Source organism: Mya arenaria, chromosome 3 (genome assembly GCF_026914265.1).
Source record: "Mya arenaria isolate MELC-2E11 chromosome 3, ASM2691426v1".
Lineage (NCBI taxonomy): Eukaryota > Metazoa > Mollusca > Bivalvia > Myida > Myidae > Mya > Mya arenaria.
The window spans coordinates 79,031,296-79,055,088 of NC_069124.1; the positions used below are offsets into that span (position 1 = coordinate 79,031,296).

General features: G+C 37.6%; 1 protein-coding gene across 2 annotated transcripts; it reads right to left on the reverse strand.

Annotated features, from left to right (window-relative positions):
* Positions 1-620: 620 nt before the first annotated feature.
* LOC128227312 (centriole and centriolar satellite protein ofd1-like) lies at positions 621-22,465 on the reverse strand. 2 transcript variants are annotated; one of them, XM_052937718.1, is made up of 27 exons: positions 22,258-22,465; positions 20,060-20,260; positions 18,159-18,227; positions 17,791-17,926; positions 17,387-17,529; positions 16,988-17,077; positions 16,252-16,335; positions 11,500-11,606; positions 11,142-11,261; positions 10,647-10,720; positions 9,848-9,939; positions 9,444-9,521; positions 9,260-9,327; positions 9,025-9,068; positions 8,696-8,835; positions 7,626-7,737; positions 7,324-7,372; positions 6,893-7,175; positions 6,568-6,679; positions 6,206-6,331; positions 5,894-6,008; positions 5,280-5,383; positions 4,938-5,081; positions 3,781-3,923; positions 2,152-2,292; positions 1,934-1,992; positions 621-1,008 (listed from the first exon to the last, which is right to left on the reverse strand). In XM_052937718.1, the coding sequence occupies exons 1-27, from the start codon at positions 22,351-22,353 to the stop codon at positions 972-974; spliced, it is 2,967 nt and encodes a 988-aa protein (XP_052793678.1). In that variant the 5' UTR covers positions 22,354-22,465; the 3' UTR covers positions 621-971. The 2 variants fall into 2 exon arrangements, with proteins under 2 accessions (XP_052793678.1, XP_052793677.1); XM_052937717.1 differs by having other exon boundaries at positions 5,280-5,386.
* Between the last annotated feature and the right edge of the window lie 1,328 nt (positions 22,466-23,793).

Below are 23,793 nucleotides of genomic sequence, written 5' to 3' on the forward strand. Positions count from 1 at the left end.
GCCAACGTCATTGGCTTTTCCGGGCTGTAATTGGCCATGCACTGGTGGATTAAAAAAATGCATGTTTGTTCACCGTGAGAAGGCGGCGTTTCGCGTTTAAGACCAATGTTGGTTTGTCAGAATTCAAGGTCAAACTTGGTCATTGGTCAAAATCCATGTATGCTGGCTTGTCCGGGCTAAAATTTGGCCACGCACTTGATTTTAAAACAACTTTGCGCAAATGTTCACATGATAAGCCGTTGTGCCATACCTGTAGGTCAAAGTCACTCTGACGGTTATTGGAAAAAATTCCCTGTAAGTTGGCTCGTCAGGTCTGTAACCTAGCCATGCACTTCAGTTCAGCTACCACTGAGTTTTGAACCGTAAAAAATACCGAATTAATTATTCCCGGAGTCCCATACTCATTGAATCGTTGACTTTGTCATTATCCAAGGATTATGTGTTTATGTTAAGGATGTATTATATACAAATATTACTTAATAAGAGTGGGCATAATGAGCAGTTGAAACATGCAAGTGATTGAACAGTACTTTACCATCAACCCATCACTACTCACACATAGAAGACAGATGGGTGGCTAAATATTGTGGGGAGATTGAAAAAAAAGAATACACTTGCATCGTTATTTCATTTAATATCCGATAAAACATAATTTAAGGTAAAATACTAGTAAATAATACAAGGAACTAAACAAATCACAGACCGCTTTAAAGTCATGATTATGAATAAATATAAATGTAACACCTAACATCTATAAATCTACTAGGCAAATCATTGCTTGATGTTTATCTGGCTGGCTGTGTTACCATTTATACATGTCCATCTTTATAGCCCTCAAAACTCACATGTACATGTTATATAAACTCATAGGCAATCAAGGACGTTAATCCAGTTTCTGTGTTAATCCACATGTCGCAGTTATTTGCCGCAAAGCCAGCTGATGTTGTTACCGTATTCTTCCATGTTAAATTCTACCAGTTGAAATCATCCTCAGATTCAGCATCCTCACTGAAATGCATGGCGGATTATGTGTCAATGTATGAAACTAATTTAGTGTTTACCATAACTAATGCTGTCACAGTAGTGACGAATACTCCTGCCCATGGCCTAGACACAGGAATGCTTAACTATTTATTTGAAAAGGGGCAATAACTGAGTCAAACATTGGTGGATTGTAACCAACGTCTAATCATTTCAATCCATTGTACCTGTCATAAGCCTGAACCCCCTCAACAATTGGTAGTTCGTAAAGAATGTTGAACTTGAATTGTAGTTTATGGTGCCGAACATAAATTACTTTTTGTTTAATCCGTCGACCTGTCATAAGTTATCGTCCAGTCACTTTTGTTTTTGTGTGCAAATTCTTAGTTAAAAAATGGACATTACCACAAAAATTGTGGTTTAACCAAATGGAGCTTGACCTGAATTTATGTGTATCAAAATATATTTCAATCTGCACAATATTTCATGAGTTATTGTCCCGACACCGTGAACTTGAAAAAGTGCCATAACTCCACCTACAATTAGTGGTTGTGTAACCAATGTCTAACCTGACATTCATGGTGTAAAACATGTGTAACAACAATTATTAAAATTCGACGACCATGGCAAAAGTTATCGTCCGGACAACATTGTTTTTGGTGCAAAATCTAAGTTGAAAAAATGACAAAACTTCGTAAAAAATCGTGGTTTTTAACCATAGTCGAACCTGTCCTAAATTTACGATGTTAAGTATGTGTAACCCCCAAAACATTGGTTGGTGGGGGCACAATCCTTAGCTTGCATGCACCGATCTCCCTTGACGAGCAGAAATTACTGTACAGGAAAAGGAAGTTACTGCTGTATGGAGTTTGGCACTGCAATGGCACTCCTATATAGTACTGAGGACAAGAACTGAATTATGCGTGATGTCCAGTGTATCTGTGTCACTCACCTTTTTAAGTCCTCTGTAAGCGACAGGTCCTCTTCAACTTGGGACGCTGTTCTCTCACTCTGTAACAACACACACAAATACAAATATAATAGTGTTCTTCAAATGTTTGTTTACACCATTATCTGTAGAATTGGTGTCTTCCCTTATCTTAATATGTGAATTTTACCTCATTTTCATTTAGGTGTTGATGCTCTTATAGGAATGAGATTTATTCTTACCTCCTGCCTAGCTGGCTGGGGTGGCTGTTCGGTGGTCCGTTTCTGCTGGATCATCTCCATGTACTGTTTCATCACTGGGTCGATGCTGTCAGACTTCTCTGATTTCTCCTGTTGTGTTGGCTCGGGGGAGGCAGGCTTATCCTGCGCGGATAGGTACATGTATTGGCTTAATGTACATTCTAAACAATATCTCACACAAGGTTTGCAAGTGCATTTAACAGATTTCTATTTAAAACTATCAAAAATAATGCATTACAGTATATGTATCCCAGAATCACGCTCATATTCACATGTTTATTAACCTTAGCTGCTCTTGTAGTGTTTACCTGTATCTTCTGCAGCTGTTGGAGTCAGTTGCCTGTTGATGGCAGCAGGCTTCTGTGCCTTACCTGTTTTGACTTTAGTTGATTGTTCTCTCTCTGCTGACTGTCAAAGGCCATCTGCTCATGTGTCTTACCTGATTACTTTGCAGCTGTTTAGCTCCCTCTCTTGCCTGTTAAAGGCCATCTGCTCATGTGCCTTACATGTTTACTCTGCAGTTGTTGAGCCCCCTTTATTGCCTGTCGAAGACCAGTTGCTCCTGTGCATTAACTGTTTCTTCTGCTGTTGTTGGGATCCCCCTGTTGCCTGTTGAAGGCCTGCTGCCCCCTGTTTTCTCTTCAATTGTTCACCTTCCTCTGACCCCTGTTGAAGGCCTGCTGCCCCCTGTTTTCTCTTTTATTGTTTACCTTCCTCTGACCCCTGTTGAAGGCCTGCTGCCTCCTGCCTTACCTGTTTATTCTGCAGTTGTTGCAGCTCCCTCTGTTGTCTGTTGAAGGCTCGCTGCTACCGTGCATTACCTGCTTCCTCTGTTGTCTGTCAAAAGCCGGCTAATGCCGTGCCTTACCTGTTTACTGATTCCGTAATTGTTGCAGCTAGCTCTGTTGTCTGATGAAGGCCTGCTACTACTGTGTCTTACATATTTACTGTGAAGTTGTTGAAGCTCTCTCTGTTGCCTGTGGAAGGCCTGATGTTCCCATGCCTTACTTATTTACTCTGGAATTTTTGAAGCTACCAAGATTGCCTGTCAATGGCTTGCTGTCTCCTGCCTTACCTGTTTACTCTGCAGTTGTTGGAACTCCCTCTGTTGCGTGTCAAAGGCTTGCTGTCTCCTGCCTTACCTGTTTACTCTGCAGTTGTTGGTGCTCCCTTTGTTGCCTGTCAAAGGCTTGCTGCCTCCTGCCTTACCTGTTTACTCTGCAGTTGTTGGAGCTCCCTCTGTTGCCTGTCAAAGGCTTGCTGTCTCCTGTCTTACCTGTTTACTCTGCAGTTGTTGGAGCTTGCTCTGTTGCCTGTCAATGGCTTGCTGTCTCCTGCCTTACCTGTTTACTCTGCAGTTGTTGGAACTCCCTCTGTTGCGTGTCAAAGGCTTGCTGTCTCCTGCCTTACCTGTTTACTCTGCAGTTGTTGGTGCTCCCTTTGTTGCCTGTCAAAGGCTTGCTGCCTCCTGCCTTACCTGTTTACTCTGCAGTTGTTGGAGCTCCCTCTGTTGCCTGTCAAAGGCTTGCTGTCTCCTGTCTTTCCTGTTTACTCTGCAGTTGTTGGAGCTTCCTCTGTTGCCTGTCAAAGGCTTGCTGTCTCCTGCCTTACCTGTTTACTCTGCAGTTGTTGGAGCTCCCTCTGTTGCCTGTCGAAGGCCTCCTGCTCTCGTGCCTTCCGCTCAGCCTCCTTTCGTCTCTGCTCCGCCCCCCAACTCTCTGCCTCATTATTGTCCTCTCCTGCTTTTGTGTTCTCTGGGAAACGTAATCAACACTCATTAATCTTCTCTTGATTTTTTTTCCAGACATAAAAATAATATAATAAAAAAACCATGACAGATACATATCGTATCAAATACAAAATGTAGTTATAAACTCATTGCAATTTCATGCATAGATGAGGAAGTGGTAAATAAGTCCATAAACACTCATCTACACTGATTTTAATGTATTTCATTTGCTTTTTCGGAATCTGACTGTGTATAATATGTTGCTTGAGTTAGAGGGGACTGTCAGAGTGAGTTTGAGGATAGTCAAAGTGAATTTGGTTAAATTTTGACAATTTAATGGCAATAACTCCAGAATCAATAGTGTGATCTGGCTGTTGATCAAACTTGTTTTTCAAAATAATTTTGCCCTTAAGCATTGTTACCCATTGAAGTAAAGATTGGAGAACAAATGCTCAAGTAAGATTCAGGTCAAAGTGAATTTGGTAAATTTTTGACAATTCAAGCGTCATAACTCTTTGAGTTAATATGTGCTATCTGGCTGTTGATCAAAGTCAGACAAGCTATTAAAAATGAAAGTGTGTCAGCGCAGACCAGATGATGTAGACGCCGAACAACATGATCCGGATATGTCTGCCATGTTACGTAGTTTTGATTGCACTTGCATTAATTAAGAGGTTATCCCAATATATTAAATCAGCAATGTTGAAGTAGCAATGAATATTGAAAACATTTTGTTGATATTTATAACATCACAATGTTTGTATTGATAAAATGAGATAAAATTTATTAAATTAAAAAAGAATGCAATTCAATTACATTCAATGCGTTTATTGTGCCAAGACAACAAACGGAGTATTGGAAATTGAGAATTTAAATTACATGTAGTGTCAGCGTGTGTCCACAGATGTTCACATCCTCAAAAAGTTCTTTATCCCTTACGTGTTGTATTCCATAAAGTAGACTTTCATTGTGGTGAAACAAATGATCTCCCAAACAACTGAATCAAGGACATGACATCTTGAATTTTGAATACCAGTACCTGTTTTCCATGCACTGTCTAGAGCAGGTGGCTTCCAGGCAGTGCCGAGAGAGAGGGGAGGTAATTTGGCTGGTGGAGGTGCAGTCTCTCTTGGCAGGATGGTCTGCTTTGTCTCTTGCCTACTTGCACTGCCAGTGGCTGGAACTGCATGACAAACACTTTACAGTTAATATAGCTAACTATTAGTGCACAAATGACACCTGCAGAACAAGTGTGATTAAGATGTTATCTATTCAGAAAGTTCTTATCAAGAATAAAAATATGTATGCACATCTTCGAGATGGAATGATAAACAGTTACCTAAAGTAACTCAAGTTGCAAAATAATAAACAGAGATCCTACCATCATCACTGGAGGGGTCTGCCTGGACCACCATAATACTGGGGGAGCCAGGCCGGGCCTCCAGGTCGTCCACAGTAATTGGCCGGGGCCTCTCAACCCTCTCTCTGCTGAAGGAAATATTGAAACAGATCACTAATTAATATGGCAAATATGGGAAGTACCTGTTATATTGACAGTCTTGGCAAATTAATATTGACAATGAAAATACCCATATTTTATGACACTAAAATTTCCATAACAATTTTGAGTAATGGCCATTGGTAAAGTTTGTATATGACACCAAGGTTAGGTCAGAGGGCCCTATGCTCTTTAGAGGGGCAACTTTAGCGTCATTTTCTTTAAAAGGGTATTTTTTTATTTAATAATATACCATAGAAAACCAAATTGTAATATGTATTTACTTCTTTTCAAATGGAAAAAAATGTGCAACTAATGTAATACCAACTATAACTGAACCACAAATAACACTTTTTCAATGCAAAAGATAAGGTTTTTGAGAATTGGATTTCTAAAAAAAGGGGTGATTGAAAAAAATGCACTGAAATGATGCCTTAACCTTTTTTCTTTAAAATACAGAGATGCTCTAAATGGAACCAGAAGCATTGCTTCCTTACCCATGAGTGTCCATTTCATCATCAGACACATCAGAGAGGCTGAACTTTGGCACGCTGTCCTGTCCACCAGAGGCCTTCTTGCGCGAAGATGAACCCTTCAGCTCTGTCAGACTGTCTGGATAAGAATAAGAATTTTCATTTCCCCCTATATCACAAACAAACTGAATATCTCTTTCTATACTTGTCAACTTTATACTTTATACATGACAACCTCTGAGCCAATGGAACGGGAGAAAATGTAATTAGCATTATTTAATTACACGGCCATCAATGAAAGGAACATGTTCAGTGTCTGTATGAATGGCTTGTTACCTGTGCTGACATCAGCGTCGGCTACTGAGTTGGTCTGTTGTTGATGGTACGGTGTGGAGGAGAGGGGCCGGTTGGTAGGTATGGGACTGGCACTGGGGGACGCCATATGGTGACCGGTACTCCCTCCTACAACAAGGGTTTATCAATCAGACGTTTTCAAGCAAATAGTTTAAGGTTTTCAGTCAAACAGTTCAAAAATGTTAAGAAGTCAATTAAAAATCATCAACAATAAGCATCATATACTTGTAAAACTTCAACATATTTTTGTCATACTGGTATTTAATTCAACTACCATTCACTAAAAAATAGATATAAATTTTAGCTCTCACTATACCCGTAAAACGACAAAATGCCAAGTATACCTTGTTTTGTCTTGTCTGTGAGTGAGCGGCGGAGGAGCGGTCTGGTCGGGTCAGGTACAGAGGAGGGGTTTGTCAGGTTGTAATGTAGCTCAGTGTACGCACGCTCAAGGTTCTAAACAAAAAATCTATCAGTTTAAAGTAAAAATGATTTTACACTTTCAACATGAAAAATAGAGATCTAATGAGAATATAAAAAAATGAAATGTCACAAAACTTGTATATGCATAAAAAATAAAAAAAGACTCAACAGTTACAGCACACATGTATATGCATCATGATAAATCGAACATTATTGATAAATGATTCTTAAATTCTGGTGAAATACCTGAGCCTCTTTCTCCAGATTCTTCAGCCTGTACTTGGTTTCAGCCACAATGTCAGCGGACTGGTTAGAAGATTCATCACCATCAGTCGTGAAGTCTGTTGAGACTTTTGGAGCACTCAGATCATCCAAATCTACATCATTGTAAACGTCCTGCACCCTTGGGCTGGCTCGACCCCGCCGACCTCTCCTGTGACCTCCACTGGCAAGGTCAAGGTCACTCTCACCATCACTAAATGCTGCTGACCTCCCAGCTGATCTGTGTGACAGGCTAAATGACACCAGCCTGCAGCAATAAAACAATCATCAGCTATCAAAGGCAATATAGAAGTACTGAAAATTTAATTTCATTAAATCTGGATTCAGGATGCAGGATGCTTGAACAACATTAAAAGAATGATGCATTCCTTGATAACTGGTATGCATGTACCAACCTTGATGTGTCTCCATCCTGGGGCTTCCTATACACCTCATTTTTTAAGGCTGAAACAGCAGAAGAAGTCCTATGAATTTGATCAAATATTCTTTACCATTCCTAACATGACATGGAATAATATAATAAATCAATATTCATTTTCCTTTTGTAACAAAAGATGCTCAACTACAATATCTAAGAAACTTAATGAAAACCAAACTGTTACCATTAGTTTTTATTGAATATCTTTTAAGTATCTAACCAACTTTTATCCTAGGTTTCACAGTTTAAACAATGAAACAACTGTGTGAATGTACGTACCTTTTTGTGTGAGTGAGAGGGTCTGTTTCATGTCATCAAGCTCCTGGTTCAGGGATTTCACCTGTAGAGACTGCACCTCAAACTGCCGCACCAGTGGGTCTGTAGGCGGGGCCTGTGGTAGGGAGGGCCAATAATAAATGGTGAGTTTTACCATATTCTTCATAAACAGTAGCTATTGATATTGTCTTGGAACCAATTCATTGCTTATAAATTGAAATCTTGATAACAATGTTTTTTTAATTCATTATAAAACAAACAAGAGCTGTCACAGAGACAGCGCTCGACTATTCCGCCGCTTGTCAGTGTAAGCATTGAAAAGTTTTGGCAAAACATGCATGGATCACTGTTAGATTAGATTTCAATGCAATACATGATGTGCGGAGATATTAACATAAATGTGGTTACATGCAAAATTTTAACCAGAATTTTTAAGTGTAATAATAAAGGGCCATTATTTGCAAAACACAGTTATCTAACTTGATTATTCAATTAGGTTGGGTGGTTGAATACCATTGTATAAAGTCTCAATGTAATTCATCCAGTAGCTGCTCAGATATTAACCTATGTGTGCTTACATGCAAAACCTTATAAGAATTTCTGAGTCAAATAAAGGGCAATTATTTGCATTAAATGCAAACTAGAGTTATCTAACTTGGTAAATTAAGTAGGTTGGATGGTTGAGTACCATTGTATCAAGTCTCAATGCAATACCTCAAGCAGTTGCTGAGATATTAACCTATGTGTGCTTGCACGCAAAACTTTAACCAGAATTTCTAAGTCAAATAATAAAGGCCTATTATTGGCATTAAATGCAAAGTAGAGTTATCAAACTTGGTTAATTAAGTAGGTTGGATGGTTGGGAACCATTGTATCAAGTCTCAATGCAATACCTCAAGTAGTTGCTGAGATATTAACCTATGTATGCATGCACGCAAAACCTTAACCAAGGGGTGACGCCGACGCTTGGGTGAGTAGTATAGCTCTTCTTATTTTTCGAATAGTCGAGCTGAAAATTATAACTTTCAAAAGAACCTGTATCTGAATTACAATTATGGAATAGTTGCACTCACATGGTCATATCTCCTGGGTCTGGAGGAAAAGTCATCATCGTCATCATACAGGTCACGCTCTCGTCTGCTTCTATCTCGTCTATCTGTGTATTCTGCCATTACCGTGGGCCGCCTCAACTCTCGCAATAGTTCCTCCTGACCTGTTCAAACAATTACGTAAAAAAAATAAATAAACATTAAAAATATCAGCATATGTTCAAGTATTTTTGTTCATCTATAATAAACAGCGTTTGTTGTAATTAAAGACAATACCAAATTTGGTTCAAAATCAGGCAATGGAATCACCAAAAATGCATAATTTTTTAAAATTGCTTATAAAGATGACTTACGTATTCTTTCTCTCTCATTTAACTGCATAATTTCAGCCATCCGACTGAAATATAGGAATTCAAAACTGGTGGAATTTGTAAATAAACAGTTTAAACAAGTTAGATCCTTGCAATATTGAAATGCAATCTGCTTGCTTCTGAGCAAAAGAGGATTTGTTAAAAATGGGCCCTAACTTGCTAAATAAACATGTACATGTTTATGAAACAGAATTTGATTTTATGATATGATACTCACGTTTTCAGGTTTTCAATTTCATTTCTGTATGTTATGTTTTGGTCTTTTATTGTTGCATAATCACACATCTGAAAAAGAAGATATAATTCCGGTAAGTTAAAAAAACAACAAGAAAAATCATAAGAATATTTCAAATTTTAGTCTAATGTCATAAGGTAAGTACACTGAAAAAAATAATACTTACATCCCTAAGTTTTGCATTAAGGAACTCATTGTGCTTGCTTGCATCCACTTCCTTGTGACGGATTTCTTGCAACAGGGTCTAAAGAGTGAGAGAGATCATCATTAGGAATACTTCAATAGTAATACTAGTAGTATTTAAAGGAAATTCCCAACTATTAAGCTCACTTTTCTTAGTTCCATGTAAATGACATAAATTATTAAATAAACATAATAAACAAAGGATCAAAATTTAATACATAATTGTAAATAACCATCTTCCAGCAGTCCTCAACAAAGAGGCTAATATTTTTATTATTGAATTTATTCTTGATTCACTCGCTGTTGTAGCAAAATCAGGCAGAATTAGACATTTTCAATAAGATTGGAAAGTGATTCTTGTATCATCAAAAAACAAGTTATTTAAACCTCAAGCTCATTGACACGGGCTGATTTGTCGCGGACTTGCTCTTTTAGACTGTCAATCTTCCCTTGGTCCTCTGCCACACGTCTCTCACCCTCTGCAGAAAGTTGTTATTACTGGGTAGTTACATTTCTTAATATGTAAAGTGTAAATATATATAGTTATCTTGTTGAATTGTTCAATTAAGATCAGCAACAATGAAATCAGGATAAAGTTATTTTTGTTCTTAATGTTATACTTTAACAGCAAGATATTTCTAAACAAATCGTAACTGTTTTTCAAGCATCTTTGAAGTGAAAGAAAGCATTACAAACAACATTGTGTGCAACTGTTGAGTACAAGGCTTAAATAATATTGGCGTGCATTTTCAATGATAAAATAAACCACAACCCATGTTCTGAGCAAATGCTGGTGCCAATATGGAACAGAAACATTTCTTTAAATCATGATGTGAAAATTAAAAACCTGAAGACACATACATGCATGTTAGTAAGTGATATACAACAGGAGTTTGCACCTGGTTGGTTTAGAACATTTCTGATATTGTAGTTGTTACTTCCATAGTATAAACCATGTTTGCTATGGTTTGGATCTAAAATATTATATGAAAATGAACTGTCAACACTACAAACAGGCTGGAAGAGGGAATTAAGGAAAACTTTTGATTTCTTGAAAGCTTATCTTTTTAATACATGTTTACTAGATCCAATAAAAAAACTTCAAAGTAGATTTTTAATCTCATAAACTGAATCACACCTTTGTAGCAATAATATTTTTATTACCCTAAATAGATAGAAATCTCACCCCTGAGTGTTGCTTCCCTGACCTCGATGTTCTGAGTCCTCTCCAGAAACTTGGCCTGGTACTCTACCTTGAACCTAAAACAGTTAGGGAGTTTAAATTTACCTTCCATTTCATAATAAAATTCCATTTAATAACAGTACTGTAGTCAATTATGATTAAAATGTTGAACTTTTATGAATGAAACTTTGCCAAGAACATAATTGACATAAAGTTTATATTAGATCATGTTTACACTCTGTTACTAGCAAATTAATTGGAAATAAAATCTATTGAATCCAAATTTACATTCATTCATATGTGTAGGGCATTTACAGTATTTAATTGGTTTAACTGTTATGAATATTCAAATGAGAACAGTGTGGTATCAAGTCAACTGTTATGTAAAATGTCCATGTCACAGTGAAAAGCAATTTTTCCAACAAGTAAACTTGATACTTGAATGACATCAGTTTGATCATACTTGCATTTGAACTGATTTAAAAAAAGTGTGCCTACTTGGTCATTTCATTCTCTAGTCGTTGATGGAATTCATTCTCTTTCCTTGCAATTTCGTGTTCCCTCTGTCTCATCTCATTCTCCTTTGCCTTTAACCTTTCCCCTTGCAAATTTTTCTCTCTGGGAAAGAAACAATTTTGGTAGTCCAGACCGTGTCAATGTAAACTGAATAACAATTTTTGCTCTATTTTTATTCCCTTAACATATGATGAGTAAACATGTATATATTTAGCCATAGTTGTGATAATGTCAAACTTTAACTATTATAAAAAAACATCTTAATATTCGTATATTAAACATATCAACATCAAATATTTAATTTAATGACAGTATCTTAAAGGAAGAGTGTATGTGTCACCTGCTGTTGACGTCCTGTTCACGGTTGATGGAGACCTCACGCTGGCGGACAGCCTCAATCTCTTCAAGGATTGACTGCCGCTGGTTGTACACCTCTTTCTCCAGCATCTGGGTCACAAACAATCATTAGGTAGTACACTTTACAAAACATCAAGGACATATTCCAACAAGAGAAAGTTACAGCCTGGACACGACAACCTATACTCCATATCCTTATATGCAGCAGTCCATTGTGAATAAACACCTAAGTGTGACCTTGACCTTAGAGGTAGGGACACGGGTCTTGCACCCGACACGTCGTCTTGGTATGTGGAACACATGTGGCAAGTTATTTTAAAATCTGTCCATACAGCCAGGACACGACAACCTATGCTCTATGTCCTTATATGCAGCTCTCCATTATGAACAAGAGCGGTCACAAACAGCTATATCCCCCGCCTCATGGGCCATTTTTTTGTAACGAAAGCCAATCAATGGTAAGGGTAGTTTCTCAGGAACATAAGAAATGCGTAAAATTAAGAAAGGGCAATAACTCTTTCAAATAAGGTCAAATTGCAAAAGCCTGACAATATGCGCTGCATCACTTTATAGTCATCAACGTAAGTGGAGTTGCGAAGAAGCCAATTTTGTATGTAAAATAAGCAAAGGGCAATAACTCTTTCAAAAATGGTCAAATCAGGAAAGCCCGAAATATGCGCTGCTTCACTTTATGATCATCAATCTGTGAAAGTTTGGTAGACATCGCATAAAAAACGTAAGAGGAGTTGCGAAGAAACCAATTTAAAATGTAAAATAAGCAAAGGGCAATAACTCTTTCAAAAATGGTCGAATCAGGAAAGCCCGAAATATGCGCTGCTTCACTTCATGATCATCAATCTGTGAAAGTTTGGTAGAAATCGCATGAAAAACGTACGAGGAGTTGCGAAGAAACCATTTTAAATGTAAAATAAGCAAAGGGCAATAACTCATTCAAAAATGGTCGAATCAGCAAAGCCCGACAATATGCGCTGCTTCACTTCATGATCATCAATCTGTGAAAGTTTGGTAGAAACCGCATGAAAAACGTAAGAGCAGTTGCGAAGAAACCTATTTTAAATGTAAAATAAGCAAAGGACAATAACTCTTTCAAAAATAGTCGAATCGGGAAAGCCCGACAATATGCGCTGCTTCACTTCATGATCATCAATCTGTGAAAGTTTGGTAGAAATTGCATGAAAAACGTAAGAGGAGTTGCGAAGAAACCAATTTAAAATGTAAAATAAGCAAAGGGCAATAACTCTTTCAAAAATGGTCAAATCGGGAAAGCCCGAAATATGCGCTGCTTCACTTTATGATCATCAATCTGTGAAAGTTTGGTAGAAATCGCATGAGAAATGTAAGAGGAGATGCAAAGAAATGAATGTGGGCCGGACGGACGCACACACACACACACACACACACACACACACATGGAATCGCACCTACCATTACTATATCCCCTCGCCTTTTCAAGGTTGGGGATAATAAACACCTAAGTGTGACCTTGACCTTAGAGGTAGGGAAACGGGTCTTGCACGCAACACATCGTCTTGGTATGTGGAACACATGTGGCAAGTTATTTTAAAATCTGTCCATACAAGGGAAAGTTACAGCCCGGACACTACAACCTATGCTCTAGTACCTTATATGCAGCACTCCATTGTGAATAAACACTAAGTGTGACCTTGACCTTTGAGGTAGGAACACAGGTCTTGCACGCAACACATCATCTTGGTATGTGGAACACATGTGGCAAGTTATTTTAATATCCGTCCATACAAGGGAAAGTTACAGCCCGGACACGACAAACTATACTCTATGCCCTTATATGCAGCACTCCATCGTGAATAAACACTAAGTGTGACCTTGACCTTAGATGTAGCGACACGGGTCTTGCATGTGACACGTCGTCTTGGTATGTGGAACACATGTGGCAAGTTATTTTAAAATCTGTCCATACAAGGGAAAGTTACAGCCTGGACACGAGTTATTGAGCCGGACAAACGGACGGACGGACGGATGGTGTGATTTTAATTTGCCCACCTTCGGGGCATAATAACCATTATTTGAAATGGCATAGCAGAAATGGCATTTAATTTAAAAACCTAATCTGTAAATTTGTTTGTCCCGTTAGCCCAGTGGTTAGCGCAAGCCGACCAGGGTTCGTTTCCCAGTATGGCTGCATTTCAGTTTGGTTGGTGGTCACAAAGTCTGACAATTGGGTTTTCTTAGGGTTCTTTGTTTTCCCCAACAACACAAGACCACACTCTTGCAAAACATCATGTCAACAAGAGTGACTTAGTATAAGTTAAAATAATCACCTAACTGCAGTAGTCATCATACATATCTTATGTATAACAGCTTATTACCGTAGCCATGACATGTACCTTCTGTATAACAGCTTATTACCGTAGCCATGACATGTACCTTCTGTATAAAAGTTTTTTACAGTAGCCATGACATGTACCTTCTGTATAACAGCTTATTACCGTAGCCATGACATGTACCTTCTGTATAAAAGTTTATTACAGCAGCCATGACATGTACCTTCTGTATAACAGCTTATTACCGTAGCCATGACATGTACCTTCTGTATAACAGCTTATTACAGTAGCCATGACATGTACCTTCTGTATAACAGCTTATTACAGTAGCCATGACATGTACCTTCTGTATAACAGCTTATTACAGTAGCCATGACATGTACCTTCTGTATAACAGCTTATTACCGTAGCCATGACATGTACCTTCTGTATAACAGCTTATTACAGCAGCCATGACATGTACCTTCTGTATAACAGCTTATTACAGCAGCCATGACATGTACCTTCTGTATAACAGCTTATTACCGTAGCCATGACATGTACCTTCTGTATAACAGCTTATTACCGTAGCCATGACATGTACCTTCTGTATAACAGCTTATTACAGTAGCCGTGACATGTACCTTCTGTATAACAGCTTATTACCGTAGCCGCGACATGTACCTTCTGTATAACAGCTTATTACCGTAGCCATGACATGTACCTTCTGTATAACAGCTTATTACCGTAGCCATGACATGTACCTTCTGTATAACAGCTTATTACAGTAGCCATGACATGTACCTTCTGTATAACAGCTTATTACCGTAGCCATGACATGTACCTTCTGTATAACAGCTTATTACCGTAGCCGTGACATGTACCTTCTGTATAACAGCTTATTACAGTAGCCGTGACATGTACCTTCTGTATAACAGCTTATTACAGTAGCCGTGACATGTACCTTCTGTATAACAGCTTATGACATGTACCTTCTGTATAACAGCTTATTACCGTAGCCATGACATGTACCTTCTGTATAACAGCTTATTACAGTAGCCATGAAATGTACCTTCTGTATAACAGTGTATTACAGTAGCCATGAAATGTACCTTCTGTATAACAGTGTATTACAGTAGCCATGACATGTACCTTCTGTATAACAGCTTATTACAGTAGCCGTGACATGTACCTTCTGTATAACAGCTTATTACAGTAGCCGTGACATGTACCTTCTGTATAACAGCGTATTACAGTAGCCGTGACATGTACCTTCTGTATAACAGCTTATTACAGTAGCCGTGACATGTACCTTCTGTATAACAGCTTATTACCGTAGCCGTGACATGTACCTTCTGTATAACAGCTTATTACCGTAGCCGTGACATGTACCTTCTGTATAACAGCTTATTACCGTAGCCGTGACATGTACCTTCTGTATAACAGCTTATTACAGCAGCCGTGACATGTACCTTCTGTATAACAGCTTATTACAGCAGCCGTGACATGTACCTTCTGTATAACAGCGTATTACAGTAGCCGTGACATGTACCTTCTGTATAACAGCTTATTACAGTAGCCGTGACATGTACCTTCTGTATAACAGCTTATTACAGCAGCCGTGACATGAACCTTCTGTATAACAGCGTCTTACAGCAGCCATGACATGTACTGTCTGTATAACAGCGTATTACAGCAGCCATGACATGTACTGTCTGTATAACAGCGTATTACAGCAGCCATGACATGTACCTTCTGTATAACAGCGTATTACAGCAGCCTTGACATGTACCTTCTGTATAACAGCGTATTACAGTAGCCATGACATGTACCTTCTGTATAACAGCGTATTACAGTAGCCATGACATGTACCTTCTGTATAACAGCGTATTACAGTAGCCATGACATGTACCTTCTGTATAACAGCTTATTACAGTAGCCATGACATGTACCTTCTGTATAACAGCGTATTACAGTAGCCATGACATGTACCTTCTGTATAACAGCGTATTACTGTAGCCATGACATGTACCTTCTGTATAACAGCGTATTACTGTAGCCATGACATGTACCTTCTGTATAACAGCTTATTACAGTAGCCATGACATGTACCTTCTGTATAACAGCGTATTACAGTAGCCATGACATGTACCTTCTGTATAACAGCGTATTACTGTAGCCATGACATGTACCTTCTGTATAACAGCTTATTACAGCAGCCATGACATGTACCTTCTGTATAACAGCTTATTACAGTAGCCATGACATGTACCTTCTGTATAACAGCTTATTACTGTAGCCATGACATGTACCTTCTGTATAACAGCTTATTACAGCAGCCATGACATGTACCTTCTGTTTAACAGCTTATTACAGCAGCCATGACATGTACCTTCTGTATAACAGCTTATTACAGTAGCCATTAAATCTACCTCTTGTTCTCTTTGCAATCTTTCTGTGGCATTCCTCTCCCTCACAACGAGAGCATCAAACTTTGCCTGGTATGTCCTCTCAAGCTGAAAAATATACATGAATTCATTCAATTCATTAAATGATACATTGAATGATGGCATGAAATTGGCACAAATATGTTTACAATGTTGTTCCAAAAGACAGTAATGATAAAGTTACAATGTACATGAAATATGAAATGGGTCTCCTGTAGTGTTTTCCCTTTTTGAAACTTATAAACTTTAATTAAGGTATTACAAATAAGCTTGTCACTTCACTGAGCTATTGGTCACAATGTTAAATTTTGATGCCTGGTGACCTTATATAATTTGAAATGTTTTTTACTGATTACTATTATGTAAAATAAATTACTGGAATCAAACTCTCATTATAGATCATTCCAGTTCGTGTCTTGTTCTTTATTTTAACTACAATGGGAGGTGAAATGGTCTTTTTTTCAATCCTTCAAGGCCAAAATATTGTTTTTGTAACTGGTATATTTTAAACCTCCTCTTTCTTTACACATAAAAACCTATATGATATTTAATACCAAAACAATATGGGGTCACCAGGCATCCAAAATCCACATCATTGTAAGAGACTTTGAGAACACTTGTATACAATTATCTCATGCAAATTCTTTCTTTTATTTCTGAATCATTCAGAACTTCATTACCCGACAGAATTAAAAGTTATATTAAAATTCAGACAACTTACATCCTTCCTGGCTTTGTCAAGCTCTCTGCGGAAATGTTCCTTTTCTTCCATCCGTATTCTGGCAACCTCATCATCCTTCACTCGGGACACCTTAATAAATACAGACAAAGTTCATATATTATTGAAATCGGCTTGTTTAAATGGACAGCTATGGTGTGATCATTTCAAGAGGAAAGGAGAAAGCACTCTAGTCATTTAAACTTAGTTATGCAATGCAAAAAGATCAATTTTGTATCTGGAAGGCAGCATATGGTTATTTAAAAAAACAATTTCATCTCATTTAAAGAGTGCCTAAGTGTTCCATTTTGCAAATTTAATTTGACAACATTAAAAAAAGTTGCATGTAATATCATAAATAAACTTCAATGCTTCAAGTTATATGCTAATCTGTACAAGTACCTCAAGTTTGAGTTCATTACGGAATCTCTCCTCTAGCTGTCTCTGGAAACTGAGCAGGCGGTCCTCAAGTGCCGTGGCCCCCGTGCGGTACTGCTCCTCTCGACGTGAACTGAACAGCTCATCCAGAACACTCATCTTCTCATCTAGAGAGGACATAATTTTTAAAGGTACGATCTACATAAAAAAACTCCTCTAGAAAATTGAAAAGAAGAGTCTACTTTATTTTATTCAAATCATATACTGGTACATGTATTCATTTGAATGATTGCATTCAAGGCATTTTTTCAATTTCAATACTTAAAATATGCTGGAGAGCCACTCATTTGCATTATTATGACAGAACATTATTTTTTTCTTATGAACATTCACTACAGACAGGAATGGTAAGACAAGAAATGGCTTACCGAGTGTGGAGACTGTTGCAACCTTGATGAAATCAGTCTGTGTGGAAGTGGTCTGGCTGGCTTGACTGTGCATGGAACATAGCTCGCTGAGCAACTGCCATAGAAAACCCTTCCTCGAATGCCCACCCTTGTCAGTCTAAAACACAATATGTGGTCACAAGCATTATGCTTAGCATGAGAAAATAACATACAGAAATGTATGAAATACCTTTAATAAATGACAGTAGATACAATGAATGAATTTTTAAGTATATTTTACACTTAACATGTATTTTTTGTATGCTCAAATTTAGCTTTGACAAAAGAATGAGTGGCTGCATACATGTTCTGACACCCCCCTCTCCTGATTGAAATTGAAGAATACAAACCATCTTTTTAAACAATCTTGATTGTGGACTGATTTTAAGTAGCTGAAGTACATCTTCATTTGACAGCATCTGAAAGCATAGAAATTGAAAAAATCATTTTGCTTCCTTGGAAAATGTGAAATGCTAAAAAAAATTCTGATTTATATATTTAAGATCAATACTTTCAATGATTCATCTTGTAAATTTTCTAGTAGTGTTGCAGCAATTTAATCAGAAAAACCCACCTGAGATAATATAGGTAGGCGCTCAGTACGGGAGACTATCAGTAACATATTGCATAAGGTTAATAGCCATAGATACAGTCCTTGTTATAGCATTCATTGAAATTAGACTTTTCGATGAACAAGCCCAAATTCTTACTCAAGTGCTTGACATTAACAAATTTCAACAAGCCCTGCTATATCAAATCCAGAATTTGAACAAGCCCTAAAAGCATTTAACTATTGCAGAGCTTGCACTAATTTAACCACTCTAAAAGCACATTTCAGAATTCATTATTCATTAATGATTCTATGGAAAGATCTTTTGTTCCATTATATTTGTTCTTTGACATATATCTATTATTCACTAAGCAAAAATTCATTCGTCACCACCATATGGCACAAGACTACTAATATTTGTTTATGAATGAGTCTATAAATAGTAACAGAAACCTGCAGTGTGTTCAGTTAAGATATTTGCGGCGAACGTTTGCTGTTTGGTTCCCCGCTTGCAGTTTATGTGCTGCGTTGCAACAGGGATACAAAACGTTTGCGTCTTACTGAACGCACTGTTGATAAGAGATGACCGTCAAGGCACACAATATGGTGGATGACAGCAGGACCTAGTCATTATAATTTCTACATTATTAAGTCATTTTACTTTTGTATTTAATTATCTTTAATATATCATTTGAAAGGTCTAAAAAAAATCTATGTTTTAAACATATAAACTGGAGCTATCACTGGATGTTATTTATACCCCCACACACCACCTTCTTGTAATAAGAAGTATCGCTTGGAATGATGTATGCTCCTTGAATGCCGAAGGCATCAATTAAAAAAATGGACTCATTGTCCTAATGTTTCTTTTGTACAATTGTATCCAATACCTTAATATATAAAGTTATGGAGAGAAGAAAACAATAAGGGTTTTAACTTTTAAAATACCATACACAAACTAATTTTTCTTTTGCATAGCACTTCTCCTCAACAGAGTAAGTTTGTGTATGTGTATGATGTTTGAAGTCTATACCTCAAAAGCATATGGAGTTATGGAGAAAAGTAGACTTGTCCCAATGTCCCAAGATGGATGGATGGACCGACATACCAACATTTCTTGTTTATGTGTTTTTTCTTTAACATAGTCCCTAGTCTTCAACTTGTATTTTTATGTGTTTTTCCAATGATGGACAAACGGCACAAAGTGATTTCTTTGTTGGGGTATAAAAAAGTTTCTCTAAACCCTTAGTTTGAATTTCGTAAGAATTTCAATAAGGACATTATTGCCAATAAATCAGTGCAGGAAGCACCGTAACAGTTTAACTTGATTTTTCTATTCTAAGTTCAATCTTTGGAAATCTGCTTTCAATTTCAAAATATGAATTTCAAGACTCACTTTGAAACTTAAGAATCGGTATGCAAATTAATTAAAAACTGTTCATTAACAATGAAAACACAACAATGCCTGCATAAGATTGGCTAGATAATCAGAAGCCGGTGCTCCTGATGATGTCACCAATCAACTTGCCTATATCAATCAATTTTGAACTAAGTTATTAGTCATAACTTTCCACATACTCCTTTCAATAAATACTGCTTATGGACAAACCTTTCATAAGGAATGTATGAATGTAGCATATATCATAAATAATCTTTAATCGTAGATACATGTAACACTACCATTCTAACATAACTGATTACCTTTGTTTTGTCAAGAGCACATTCTGGCAAAAAGACGCTGTATGTGTAGTCATATTTGCAGGAGCGCAGATGGTCAGCCACAAGAGAATTGGATGCCCTGTGAACCAGTGAGCCAGACTCTGGAACTTCAAGGTCTTCCACAGACAACTTCCCGTTCACTGATCTCTTCAGTTCACCTACTAGACTGGTACGAAGCTGGCTCTAAAAGACATGTCAAAACAACACTGAAAAGAGTTTTCAGATAAAACTGAAACTATCTTGAAGTGGTAATTTTCCTATGAAATTAGCTTGTCGTTTCCGATGTGCTTTCTGCTAGCAATGATGTTAATTACTAACAGGTATTTACTGAGCTAAGATGCTTTAATCTATGCAGCGACAAGCCTTATTAAAAGAATAATAAATTTTAACAACACATGTTTTTGCTGTGATTGCAATGGTAAACTGGCATCCGAAGGCATACAAGATACAAGGGTCTGGTTAACCATAACAAGAAACATAAGCTCATTCAGTCATTGAGCTATTTTCCAACATGATTAATAAATATACTGATAACAAATCAAAACATGATAATGAGCTGGTTACCTGGAAATAAAAACATATACATTTAAATCAGTACAATATTGAAACAAGTATTTACAAAAGCTGTTTCTTATTTGATTCATGCATACAGTCACAAACAGTATGATGGAGCACTGAATACAATGATAACATTAACTAGTTTACCCTGCTGTACAGCCAGTCCACACATGTTATGTATCGATGTTGTTTTCTCAATGAAATTATTGTATCTTGGTAAGTTTTTTGTCTATAATGTGTACTTGACAAATTGAATTTAATGCCACTCCATGCAAGTAGTAATCTTGGTGTGAGATGGGGAAAGATAAAACAATACCATATTTTGGATGTTACGTATCTGGGTAACTATTCAATAAGCCATTACCAACAGCAGTCCATTTGAAGGCAACAAAGTCCATCAATATGGCCTGTCATGCATATTCATATGAGGTTAATTGTAAGAACAGGCATTATTACAAATGACAAAAACTACTTCAGGAAGTGCCCAATTTATGAACCAGTCAATCGAACCCCCCCCCCCCCCACCAGGGCCGGGAATAGTGGGAACTTTCTGTCCAGCCAAGCCCATGTAAAACTGCTGGTAAAATCCGTGCCAAATGCCCACACACCCCAGGGACAATAGGTAAGGCCAATATCCCGCTTTTTTGGTTGCCAAGACAAAACCACCACATTCACCCAGCACTGTGGGGCCACCTGGTACATAAAAATATGGCCCATTTCCCCGGCTATTCCTGGTACATCCCCTGACCTGGGGGGCTGTGGTTACAATTGACTGGTGCATTCGAGCCGAGTTATCACTATGAAACATTTACACTCAGGAAACACACCTGTCACACAGGATACAGCAGGGTGTGGCACAGAAACAAATAGGCCGAAAGCAGATACAGATATAATGCAATTTCAACTTATTTGCTAGGGGATGTCATGACTCTTAGGTTAGCCATTGTGACCAAATTGATGATGCTCTGTCTCCGATGGGTTTTTACTGGCTCTCTTGTTGTTTCTTGTCGTTTCATTCAAGCGATGATACTTTATTGAGTACATAGCATATACTAGAACCTTAAGGATTGAACCAATAGAGTTTTTTATGTAAATGAGTAACAGGAATAAACATAGAATAATGCACCAGTCGGTTGTAACCACGGCCCCCAGATCCGGAGAATACAGGGGACTGTGACTTTCCATCCAGTCAATCCCAGGTAAAATCCCTGTCCTGCACAGACAAACTGTTGGTAAAATCCCAACCAAATGCCTTGCACCCTGGGGTCATCCTAGGTAAGGCCAGGAAACAAAACCATTGCATTTACATGAGCGGGGCCACCTGGAAAGTAAAAACATGACCTATTTCCCCCACTATCCCCAGTATACCCCTGAAAGTGGGATGGGCATGGTTACAATTGACTGGTGCATAAGGCTACAGTAGATTATCATTACTGCAGTAGCCAGTACATGTCTAGACTTGAAAATGGAGCCTTTAAACTTGCATCGCGCAAATCAGCAATTGATTAATGGTTGACATGAATCAACACAAACTCGAAAAAATTGCTTTTATGCTTGCATATGGAGTATTAGGACATAGGAACTACAGTATCTAAATTCAAGAATTATTGACCAAAATTTACCTTCATAGAATTAACAAGACCTTTGTCACGAAGACTGTGATAAAGCCTATTGCGCAGTTCTTCTGCAGTTAGATATTCTTCACTACGTTTCGACATGCTTTTTGATATTTAATTAAAATACGATAATATACATCTAGGTTGTTCAACGTCAATAACACAAGTATATTAGAAAATTTAGTTATGTTTACAAAATTTTGGTCGTGAATGAAGCTCGATTTTGATTGGCTAATTGTCACAACATTTATTCAGACATAAAATTTGCAAAATGGTTACAAGCCACCACTCTATGTACCATAGGAAACTCGTCCCAATCGGCCAAACCGCGAGTTATTTCTACTTATAAATCATATAAACTTCTTAAATTCTATTTCTGTGGATTCAGTGATCTGCCGTCAAATGTTTCAAGGTTAAAATGTGATTATTAAAAACATCTTTTAAATTCTATTTTATTTTTCTGGTCAGCCTTTTCCCGTAAGTTTATATATACAGTATATGGGCAGTCATTTGGTTAGTTCTGGCTTCCATAACTTTAATGTTGATATTTATTTTTTTGATGTTTACAACACATTAAAACACATTTGGAACACATCCAAAAAGGGAATATATAACGTGTTCGCTGAAGTTCTTTAGCTATCATTTGGTCAGCCATTTGTGTCATTTGGTCAGCCTTTTAGTATTGCCCCTAGGCCTTTTGTATTTATACTGATACTGGCACTGCCTAGAATCTCAGTGGCACTGGGCAATCCTACTCCCAGCTCATGTCCATGAACCACCTTGGAGACTAAATATTGCAGGTACAGTACATTACTGTTTGCTCATTCACTGAGACCAAACATAATATTATGTAATCTGATGTTGCAATATATACCAAATAAAGTGGCTGTCACGGGGATTAAAAATGTGTTACAGTGTAAAAAGTGTAACGTGCGACGTCAAACAAACACCACTGAACAGATCCCTTCAGAGAAAAGCATGCTCGACCCTGAAGGGATCCACTGGTCTTTATATACTCTAAATTCTCTATCAACACAGAACCCGGGCTTTGCTAATTTGCATATTACCATCGTGACAAGTAAACATACGAACTATGAACGTACTTCCGTCTATAACGGAATGTTATACTATGAACGCACATCCGCCGATTTCAGCGGACCGTTACAAAAGCATTTACGAATATTAAATCTCTTTTTAGCACGTGCACTCAAAATGGAATTAAATCATCAGAGTGCGAAAGAAATTTTCGGAGTTTTGACTTTTTCAAAACCAGCGCAACATCCTGGCGTTGTCATATAAGGCTGCCAGAATATCGAACCAACACAAAAACAACATCTTGTCGGCGATTTGTTAAATTATATTTAGCCCAATGACCGTCTGAGTGACCTGAACATTCAGCCGGCGAACGTTTTCAGTTTAAATATTAAAACAGAATGCCAAACTGAATTACGAATTAGTTCAACATTAGATCATTGTCACACATGATGTTGAAATTAATGTCACATGCAAAGTAACTTGCAGTGAAGAGCCAGCTTGACATTC

Coding starts and splice junctions, on each gene's coding strand:
- LOC128227312 (XM_052937717.1), bottom strand. CDS start 22,353: ATGTCGAAACGTAGTGAAGAATATCTAACTGCAGAAGAACTGCGCAAT. Junction 8,836..9,024: donor AAATGAGAGAGAAAGAATAC/GTAAGTCATCTT, acceptor TTGTTTGAACAG/GTCAGGAGGAACTATTGCGA. Junction 6,680..6,892: donor ATCTGGAGAAAGAGGCTCAG/GTATTTCACCAG, acceptor TTTTTTGTTTAG/AACCTTGAGCGTGCGTACAC.